Raw genomic sequence first — 10,727 nt, forward strand, 5'->3', positions numbered from 1 at the left:
TGATCAGCAACTATACCTCAGAATAATTTGTCATATATATATATATATATATAGTTTTGTTTGTTTGTTTCTTCCTCGCAGAGAAAATGGGCGTGAACACATTCAGGTCAGTTTAAGTTTCTCTTATCTAGCTGCAGTAACGACACGACTGAAACTGAATATTTTCTCCATTTTTTTAAAAGAAAAGAAAGAAAGAAAAAAGCTTTTACATTATTGTCTTCTTTTGACAAATTATTCTGTGGTTTAGTTTCTGAAAAAACAATAAATACAAGTAAACGTTTAGAGATAGCGCGAAAGCTGCTATATTTCCAGCAAATAGTCCGAGCCCTGACAGCATTGTTAAGATCTATCACAGCCTCAGTATTTCACCGACTGCTTCCAAGTTAAAACCGCTCGGATATGTTCGCAAAATCGAAAAAAAAAAAAAAATGGTTTCTTCTGCTTCTTTTCACCTACGGACATTTGCGTTCGCTCTTCTTCTTAGTGGCTAGAGGCAAGAAATGTACAAACCGGTGAAGCGAGTGCTAACAAGCTAATGATGACATACCGATCACCTCGTGTAGCTCATAATCATCTCTATTGATGGACCAGGGTTGGGAACTCAGGTCCTCCGACATGATGGCTGAAGAATCCGCCGAGGTCCGACTATCTGTGGCGGTGCGGTGAATCCGGAGAACAAGTCAAAGTAATCCAAACAGAGCCGGCGAGGACGACACTTCCCCTTCCTTGCGAATCCTGCAGCACTCCTGTCATTCCCAAAGTTTGACACAAGCCTTGGCAGCCCCGCCTACCGCATTCCTCGCGAGCAAATGTGGACCTTTGAAGCCAGAAGCGGCGTAGCTACCGGATCCAAGCCTCGCCAGGAAGGCTCTGGGGGCCTGCGCTTAAAGATGACGTTTCACGTTCTGATTGGCTGGACATACGCACTTACGTAAGAATAACTGAATATCTTTAGATAAATCTTTATATTAAATAAACCCAACACAACTCAATTCAGGGATGAAATGAAGCTCTACTTTATGACACTAACAAATCTAAAAGGTATAAGAACAGGTTATTATGTTTTGCCTGTTTTTTTTTCTCATTCTTGATTTACATAAACGTCATTAAGTTTTTGTTTTTATATGCATGCAGTCTAAATAAAGATTGGCAAACGATACAACTATTGTCTTAATATGACAATATGTCTCTTAACTCTTTTTAATAGATTCTAGTTGGAGTACGCAAACACTTAAAATATTTGTGGTTATCTTTTTTTTTTCCCGAGCAATAGACGCCAAACAAATTTAATAATCAGACAATATTCACTTTTCAAAATCAGCACTTGCCTGTGCATACCTAATCAATATCAAGTTGGAAATGTAGATCTATTACAAGCTCACTGTAGCCCACAACTTAGGCTTTTTAAGTGAGAATTATCTCCAATATATATATATATATATATATATATATATATATATATATATAGATATATATAAATATAAATATATATATATATATATATAATCTGCATCAGCTGTAAAAATCAAAACTCATATCTGTCAACCTCTATTTCTTGATGCATGTGTTTGCATTATGATATATTAAAAAAAACTATATGAGCTAGGTTTTAACTTTGTTTAAATTACAGCTTTTAAACTTTAATTTTGTTATAATTCATTTGACTGAAAAAAAAACCCTCACCCTTCCATCTTAAAAAAAAAAAGTTTTTTGAAATTATAAATATACATAGATTTCCCATTTTAATCTTTGACTTCGTATGTTTAAACTGATTACAGTGTTTCTATATCTATATCTGAAGTTTGAAGGCTGTTTATATGTTACTTTCTAATACAGTGGGGCTTATTGTTGATAATGCAAAAATCCAAAAGTACTGAATTGTAGTTTATACTTTTATGAGGCATCCATAAACAGCTTATTTTAGCAACACACACTTCTCCCTGCATTACATGGCACCAACAGGCTGGAAGGTGCTAAAATCTGTCATTACATGTGAAAACAGACACAGCCATGTCTTTTTTTTTTTTTTAACGCAACAGTTTCGTTATAGTTTCTAAATCATGTTTTTGTTTTTTATTATTATTATTGTTATTATTTACGTAGTTTTAAAGCAAAGACACTGGAACTATAGTTTTTTTTAATTCTCACTGCAGGGCAAGTGAGTTCAGTAGAGACCCCTGCTGGTGGTTAATGTTACTACACCCAACACTTTGAAACAACTTCAGGACATTGTGTGCTCATGACTGTACACGAGCATTTTAAACAACAGAACACACCTTTTTTTTTTTTTTAAAAAGTGCATTCATTTTATTTGACTTTTTTGCTAAAATATTTAAGGCCATTTGTTTAATACAGTAAAATGCATTCTTAGATTTAAAAAAAGGTGGGGACTAGTGCTTTACAAAACTAAGCATGTGAAAGTATCAGTCAAAATATCGCTTCCTCCTTGGATATAATCTCATCTAAATGTCGACTCAACAGAGGAAGTATCTCCCACATGCACACGTAAAACTCTGCAGAAATGTTGGAATGTGCTGTGTTTCATATAAACCAATTCCTACATAACAAAAAAGGTGATAAGCTCATCTTATGCAACTTTTGTAACATATTGAGAACTTAACTGACATTCTTGTAGGTTAAAAATATCGATATATATTAAAAATACAAGTATTCAATAAAAAAAAGGATATAGAAGCAGTCAAACATGCAGTAAAATCAGAGTTCAGAGCCAGCACGGCAGGGGTTTTGGCATGGTTCGACATGATTTTTTTTTTTAAACTTAAAAAGTTCAGTTGATTTCCTGGTCTGTGATTACGGCAGCGAGAGAGCCTTGGCGAGCCGTGCCCAAAACCAGGACTGTGTGCAGGGCCGGGTGTAATCGCATACTGTCAGGAAGCGCAAGATGCTGGGGAATGGCTTTGACATCGACTTGTAGATGACTGGAATTAGACGTTTACTCCGAGCACCTGAGGAGGAGTTCAAAATGTGTCACTTTTTCTCGCACGTCTCAAAAAAGGAGCACCGAGCTGTTTACATGGATAAAACTCGGCTTTACCTGGGCAGAGGCTGAGAGCAAACTTGGTTTGAAAGTCACAGGCATCGCTGTCGAGGTATTCATCAGAAATCACCACCACCATTCTCTTACACCTGCACAGATGAACAGGAAAATAGCTCTTTCTATATCCAAATAAAAACCATTTAGAGTCACACTAGTTATCACTGAGACTTACTAGTCGTGACAACAGTTTCAGAGTCGCAGTGTACATGCACTGTTGCATTCTTTGAAATTAATCGCAAATCAAAGTTGTCACCTCCTCTCGATGAGTTCACTGGTGATGGTCCAAACACACGAGCCCGGCAGGACGTCCCTGTCGAACACGCACAGCTTCAGCTTGTTCTCCGTCTGCTCCAGCTCCCGGATCATCTCGTGGACGAACTCAAAGTCGCTCTGGCAGTAGCAGATGAAGGCGTCAAACAGCTCCGGAGTGCCTGGGTTTCAAACAGCACAAACAGAAGTCAACATTTACAACAAGGGACGGCAGTATGAAAAGACGATGCGCAACCCTGGACCACATCCTACACAACTCGCTTCGCAGTAAAACAAATGCCAAGAAAACCATCTAATGGGGCAGGAACGAGAAATGAAGCAGTAGCACAAACGTGGTTAAAAGTTAAGATAAATCGACAAAACGTGAACCAAACCTATAAGTTGTTTTTTTTCCCCTGTGGTACTCCTCCACAGGCAACAAAGTGTTTCGATTGTGCGAGTGCATTGTCAAACAGAGGCTCTACACTACGAACTACAAAAAGACATTTTTATTATAACAACGAAATAACGTTTTGTTTCCAAAAGGCACTTTCTTAAACTACTACCTTATTATAAGCATGTGGATTTAATATCAAATGCTCAATTTATTAATTAAATAACTTTTTTTGGTTGTGTACGATGCCAATTTTAAATTGCCACAATTGTTTTTACTCAACTGCTAATAAAAATGGAGTAAAATGGCAGTGTTTATCCAGTTACTGAAGCATGTCTAACTACTATGTAGAAATTCTAACCTTCTGGGTCATCGTCCAAGGTGATACCCAACCTCTCAGGGGTGCGAGGGACACAGCTGTCCACCTCAGGAACTTGAACCGGGGGCTCGCTTTTCTTCTTCAGACTCTCACAGTACTTTCGGACATCTTCGTCTGGTGTCAAAACACACATTCATTTCAAAATTATCATAAGTCACAGGTAAAAAATGAATACATTTTACAATAACCTGGCATTATTTTTGTTAGACTAACACATTTTCTGTTAGAATTATGTTATAAGGACATCATGAATCTGATATTAATGACTTTTGAATCGGAGCAAATGCTTTGGAGCTTTCCTTCTTCTCATCACGACTAATCTATTTTTGCAAAAAGAGCATTGTTATTGCAAAAAACTGAAATATGCCTAATTCTGGCTTCTTGGGATGCTAATTTTAAACAAATAAAAGCATGGGACTCCTTCAAGGTGTGCATGTCACCCACTGCGTTTCCTTAGACTGAAATCATCTTTAGAAGTCAAGTTGCAGCTGCTTTTGGTCAAACTGTGTGAAATCTTGTGATATTGCATGAAGTCGTGTTGTAAATTATTTGAAATAGATAAAATAGTCTTAAACGGGCCAGTTTATTTGTTTCTCATGAGTTGGATCCTCAACACCACCTGTCAATCAATCCTGTAGGCTTGTCAGCAACTGACCACTCGGCGACCTCAATTTGGCCTGAAGGGAAATGTTTACCTGCAGGAACACCCACTTTTCCTCCGACAACACTGTCGGGCTTTTGCAATACAAACGCTTTGCAGTCATAGGTTAACAGTTAAATTAAAAGATTAATGCTATAATAGTTGTGCTTTGTTTTTTTATGTTGCAACTTCTGTAAGTTTAGTCTCTGTTTGCTGTGATCCTTTAAAAGTCCTATTTGTGACTCAGCTCGTTTATAGCCATACCACCCTGAATACGCCCGATTTCGTCTGGTCTATGAAGCTAAGCAGGGTCGGGACTGGTTACCACTTGGATGGGAGACCGCCTGAGAATACCAGGTGCTGTAAGCTGTTGCACTTCTCACTAACTTCACCATGAGCCTAGTTGCCAAGTCCACTTATTATAAGCGACTTTGGGCTCGTTTTTTCGAAAGTCGCTTGTAAATCTTGTGAGTCGCGGCTTTTTGGGCTTGTTTTGAACGTGAAGTTGCTTATTTGGGCTTTACTTTCTTTCCGAGTGAAACTAGTTGAGCAGCTCCGCACAATAAAGCAAAATACGAGTGGTAGTTGGTAGTTTGTCCCTTCCACGCCCCCGTTTCCTGTTTACAGACGCACACATACATAGACATATACAAAAACATGTGTGCTGCACCCCAAACACTCATACTACAGCTGACCACTAGGGGGCTCCACTCACACAAAGATTTTATTTTATATTTTTATTAAACAATTGAACACACTAATAGAATAAATGACAACCTCAGATTCCAATGATACATATAAACATGTAAAACTATCTACTGTCATACCTCCTAAATTCAACATATTCTTTAAAAAAAATTACCATAACAACCATCATAAAATACAATTAAAGTAATATTATTAAAGAGATTGCACATAATATGGTACAAGTAAATAAAAAACACAACTATATATTTAGCATTCTACATAATTTCTAAAATAATTTGTCAGCGGGCTACCTTATCCGAGCGAGGTGATCAGAGAGATTTGTTGCATGTGGTTTTTTTAGCACTGTCCAATGAAAGTTTGAACATCTGGAGTTCTTGTATGAATACAGACCATAACGGCTTAGACTTGCCATATCTGCATTTATATATATATATATATATATATATATATATATATATATATATATATGCTTCCTTCACTAACATGAAACAAGATGGCGCCAGTGTTTGAGGCTCGCTGTCTGCTGCTCCTACTATTTTTTCTGTTGTCTATTTTTATCCTCAATGCAAGTGTAAACGCTCGGATTGTCTATGATCGCCAAAAATTGCTAGATATTGGAGCTTCGATTGGAGCCTCGACTGGTAATATGTTATCGTGGAATCCTACTAGTGGAAAAACCCCGCCCTTGTTGCTGGGCATTCCAGCTTACCTGTGTCGCTTCTGGCCTCTACCTTTTCGACGGAAGTGCCGTGGCAAACGTGGCGGCTGGTTGTTGCGTTTCAAGGCTGCTTTGGGGCATCGATGTCCAGACCCATTCAATGTTCGTGGGCGGGTGCCGCGCCTCTACTTCCCGTTACGTGCGTTGGATCCTGTGGGTACCTGTTTGGTGCCTGTTGATGGAGGCCATGATGGACTGTTCCAGCCCCGTTTTCCCTGCACTCCTCGGCCCTATAGACGTGTGGTGAATCTTCACAACCTGCGACCTCTTCGCCGGGAATCTCGGACGTCAGATGGTGGCGGAGATCCGCCAATCTCTGCCAGGATCGGTCTGATAAATGCTAGGTGGCTAGCAAACAAAACCTTCGCCATTAAGGATTACTTTTCCTCTCAAAGCCTGGATTTCTTATTCATAACGGAATCTTGGACAACTGGTATGGGTGAGTCCAGCGTTTTTAATGAACTCTTGCCGCAAAACTGCTACTATTTCAATTTTCCAAGGATGTCTGGATGAGGAGGAGGAATAGTAACGGTTTTTAAAAGCTGTTTTACTTGTAAACAGTTGTATCCAGTCCGTTTTGGTAGCTTTGAGCTTGGTCTCTTTGAACTTCTTAGCTCCCACACAGTGTTGTGTGCGGTGGTCTATCGGCCTCCTAAATATAACAAAAATTTTATAAGTGATTTTTCTGATTTCTTGGCTGATATCATGCCACGATATGACAGAGTTTTATTGGTTGGTGATTTTAATATTCGTATCTGTTGTCCTACTTCACCTATGGCTCAGTCGTTTCTTAATGTTATTGAGTCTTTTAATCTTGTGCAGTCTGTAACTGGTGCTACCCATGAGCATGGACACACTCTTGACTTGGTTTTATCTTATGGTCTACCAGTTTTTAATTTAGTGATTGGTGACCCATTATTTTCAGACCATATGCCTGTTTTATTTGAGATAAAGCAGTCTATTACTAAGGTTAAACCATGTGCACCAGTTCGGTTCTGTCGTGTTCTTAACCCTTCTACTGCTGTTCAGTTTTCTTCTGTTTTTAATAAGAACTGTACAATCCCAGAGACTGTCAGAAATAAAACCGAGGATATCAGCAACTGGTTTTATTCTACTAGCAAAGCAGCTCTGGATTCGGTGGCACCGTTAAAAACTAGACTTGCAAAATCCAAACATGAACCCTGGTTAAATGACGACACTCGGGCTGCCAGGAGGAACTGTCGTAAAGCTGAACGAAAATGGCAAAAGGATAATTTGCAGGTGTCGCTGCAAATATTGAAGGAATGCTGGCGCTGTTATCAAAGGATTGTAAAAGACGCTAAGATACCTGACAAATATAATTGTATCAAACAGTTGCAATCCAGCTATTTTATTTAAAACTATTAACTCTGTTCTAAATGCCCCACATGGTGCTTTTGTGGAGACTTCCCCTGCTGTTTGTGAAAGCTTTTTAAACTTTTTTGTTGAGAAAGTCACTTCTATTAGGGCACAGATCATACCCATTGTGTATGACCCTATTGATACTGTGTCTTGCCCTGCTGTTTTTAATAGCTTTGAATGTGTGACTTTGCAATCCCTGCAGGAGGTCGTTAGTCACTTGAAGCCAACTGGTTCTCCAGATGATGCTATTCCACCTCGACTGTTCAATGAGGTTTTTCATACTATAGGTCTGTCGATCCTTGCTCTTGTTAATAGTAGCTTGTCCTCAGGTGTTGTTCCTGAAAATCTGAAACATGCAGTTGTCCAGCCTCTAATTAAGAAATCAAATTTGGATCCTGCTGTCCTAGCGAACTACAGACCAATTTCAAAATTGCCTTTCATCTCGAAAATTCTTGAGAAGGTAGTTTATAAGCAACTAATGTCCTATCTCATTGAACATAATATTTTAGAGATTTTCCAATCTGGTTTTAGATCACTTCATAGCACAGAGTCAGCTCTCTTAAAAGTTTTTAACGATATATTTTGGGCAACTGATTCTGGTGACTGTGTTGTTTTGGTGTTGTTGGATTTATCAGCTGCTTTTGACACAGTTGATCACAGGATTTTAATTGCTCGTCTGGAACAATATGTGGGCCTTGGTCAAACAGCTCTAGACTGGTTTAAGTCTTATTTGACAAAACACACTTTTTGTGTCTGTCTTGATGGCAATAGATCATCCTCTGCTCCTCTATCATGTGGTGTTCCGCAGGGCTCAGTCTTGGGTCCTCTTTTGTTCTTACTGTATCTCCTTCCTCTTGGCTCTGTTTTTAGGAAATACGGGATTGCTTTTCATTGTTATGCTGATGACACACAGATTTATTTACCTTTAAAGAAAGCAGATTCCACTTCTCTTCGGTCTCTGTTTCTATGTTTGGAGGATTTGAAGGCATGGATGGCCCAAAATTTCTTGAAATTAAATGAAGACAAGACAGAGGTAGTGATTTTTGGCAGCTCGAATGAAGACTCTCTGCCTGTTGATTGCTCTTTGGCTCAGTATGTCAGGCCAGTTGTTACAAATTTAGGGGTCAAGATGGATGCTGGTCTTAGGATGGAGTCTCAAATTAAAACAGTTGTAAAGTCAGGCTTTTTTCATTTGAGGCAGCTGGCTAAAGTAAAACCAATTCTTCCCAGACAGCATTTTGAAACAGCAATCCATGCATTTGTGACCACACGGCTAGATTACTGCAATGCACTTTACATAGGTATTAGTGATTCATGTATTTCCCAGCTTCAGAGGGTTCAGAATGCAGCTGCACGACTTTTAACAGGTACACGGAAATTTGACAGTATTTCTCCTGTTTTGGCCTCTTTACATTGGTTGCCGGTGCATTACCGGATTCATTTTAAAATACTTTTATTTGTTTTTAAAGCTTTAAATGGCCATGCCCCTCCATACCTGTCTGAGCTGCTACATTCTTACACACCCTCTCGTTCACTCAGGTCAGCTGACCAGTTGTTTCTGAAGGTCCCGAAGACAAAGCGTAAGCTTAGAGGGGACCGAGCTTTTTCTGTGATAGCTCCCAGGCTCTGGAATGACCTTCCATTGAACATAAGACAGGCCTCTTCAATTGAGGTTTTTAAGTCCCTTCTTAAAACTCATCTTTTTTCTTTGGCCTTTTAGCACAATCTGAGATGTTTTACCTTGTTTTATTGTGTTTGTATTTTATTTATTCTATTCCTGTTTTAAATTTTACCCTTCCATTTTATCATTGTATTGTATTATATAATTGTGTAAAGCACTTTGGTCCTGTTGGGTGCATAAAGTGCTCTATAAATAAAGTTGGTATGGTATATATATATATATATATATATATATATATATATATAATTTTAGTATTATGATGGTTATTAAAAAAGTATTCATCTTCTTTTATTTTCAGATACATATCCATATAAAACATTTTGAAGAGAGGAGGAGTTCATGTTCATGGACAGAAATAAAACAGATGTTCTGTTGTTTCAGGTTCGTTACATATAGAACAGTTACTGCATTCAAAATTAAATCGATTTCAGATAAACTCGTTTGAAGGATAAATATTATTTAGAATTTTGAAATGCAATTCTTTATATTTAGGTGGAAGAGGGAAACCCAGATATTTTTGTCCTTATTTTTATTCTTTCCTTCTTATCATAGAAATCGTGAAACCTTCTTCTTACCTGACCCACTCACACAAAGATGTCAGGATAAAAATATGCAGAAAAAAAAATTACACATGCAAAATGTATTTCTTTTAAGCAAAGCTCAAATGTATGTTATTCAAGGTGTTTATCATAATTTTGCTGTTTATGTGTAATGCCATAATAAACGTATGTTTATACTAGGGGTGTAACGGTACATGTTCGTGTACTGAACCGTTTCGGTTACTTTTTCATTAATTAAATTTTATTAACGAGAGATTATGTGCTGCGGAACTAAAGTTCCTAAGCGTGTTTCAGCACGACGTTTTAGTCTCGCAACACGCGCAGCATTAGCATTCTAGCTTCTCGTTGCGGTCTCCTGTTTGGGAACATTACGGCTTTCTTGTTAAAAGTGAACAAATCCAAAGCTGCGTGTCGACGTTGTTTCACGGAGACCGGATCTGCAGCAGCAACACGTCTAACTTGTTAACGCGCTGGAAACGACATCATCCAAACGTGAACGTCTCTTCTAGCAGCTTGGAGCAAAGAGCGATAACAGCAGCATTTAAACAACCTGCATCAGGTCATTCAGATCAGTCCAAAGCAATAACACAAGTAGGAGTTTTTAAAGCTCTGGAACTACGTCCAAATGTTGTTGATGCACCGACCTTAAAGTTATTGAGCTCCGCTACAACATCCATCACGCCAAAACTTCACCTTTTTTTATTGTAATTTTATTAACTCGTCTTGTTTTCACCTCTGTGTTTTATTTCCTGTCTGGGACAGAGATAGCAGCTGAGTCTTCCTCTTCAGGGAAATCCACCAGAGATCACCTCCAGCTACGAAGTCTGTGATGAGTGAACTCTGAACTTTTCCAGGGACCTGTCTCACCTGTGGGAGCAGGTCCAAGAGGTTGTGAGTAATGACACACTGCGAAATTAGCAAAGTGCTACCTCTCTATTAGCAAAGTGCTACCTCTCTATT

General features: G+C 38.5%; 2 protein-coding genes and 1 pseudogene across 2 annotated transcripts in view; 1 reads left to right on the forward strand and 2 right to left on the reverse strand.

The window, feature by feature from the left end:
* Window positions 1-913, reverse strand: part of oxsr1b (oxidative stress responsive kinase 1b) — a 64,695-nt gene extending 63,782 nt beyond the window's left edge. The window contains exon 1 of the mRNA XM_037694294.1: window positions 548-913. Within this exon, the coding sequence (XP_037550222.1) occupies window positions 548-617 (70 nt within the window). The 5' untranslated portion in view covers window positions 618-913. The remainder of the gene's footprint in view (window positions 1-547) is intronic.
* Window positions 914-2,744: 1,831 nt separating this feature from the next.
* myd88 (MYD88 innate immune signal transduction adaptor) overlaps window positions 2,745-10,727 on the reverse strand; it is a 10,118-nt gene continuing 2,135 nt past the window's right edge. The window contains exons 2-5 of the mRNA XM_037694075.1: window positions 4,063-4,194; window positions 3,312-3,489; window positions 3,056-3,147; window positions 2,745-2,966 (exon numbers count right to left, since the gene is read on the reverse strand). Coding sequence (XP_037550003.1) covers window positions 2,812-2,966; window positions 3,056-3,147; window positions 3,312-3,489; window positions 4,063-4,194 — 557 coding nt within the window. The 3' untranslated portion in view covers window positions 2,745-2,811. The remainder of the gene's footprint in view (window positions 2,967-3,055; window positions 3,148-3,311; window positions 3,490-4,062; window positions 4,195-10,727) is intronic.
* On the forward strand, window positions 4,971-5,089 carry LOC119426928 (annotated as a pseudogene).

This window comes from Nematolebias whitei, chromosome 20 (genome assembly GCF_014905685.2).
Source record: "Nematolebias whitei isolate Nwh7 chromosome 20, NemWhi1, whole genome shotgun sequence".
Lineage (NCBI taxonomy): Eukaryota > Metazoa > Chordata > Actinopteri > Cyprinodontiformes > Rivulidae > Nematolebias > Nematolebias whitei.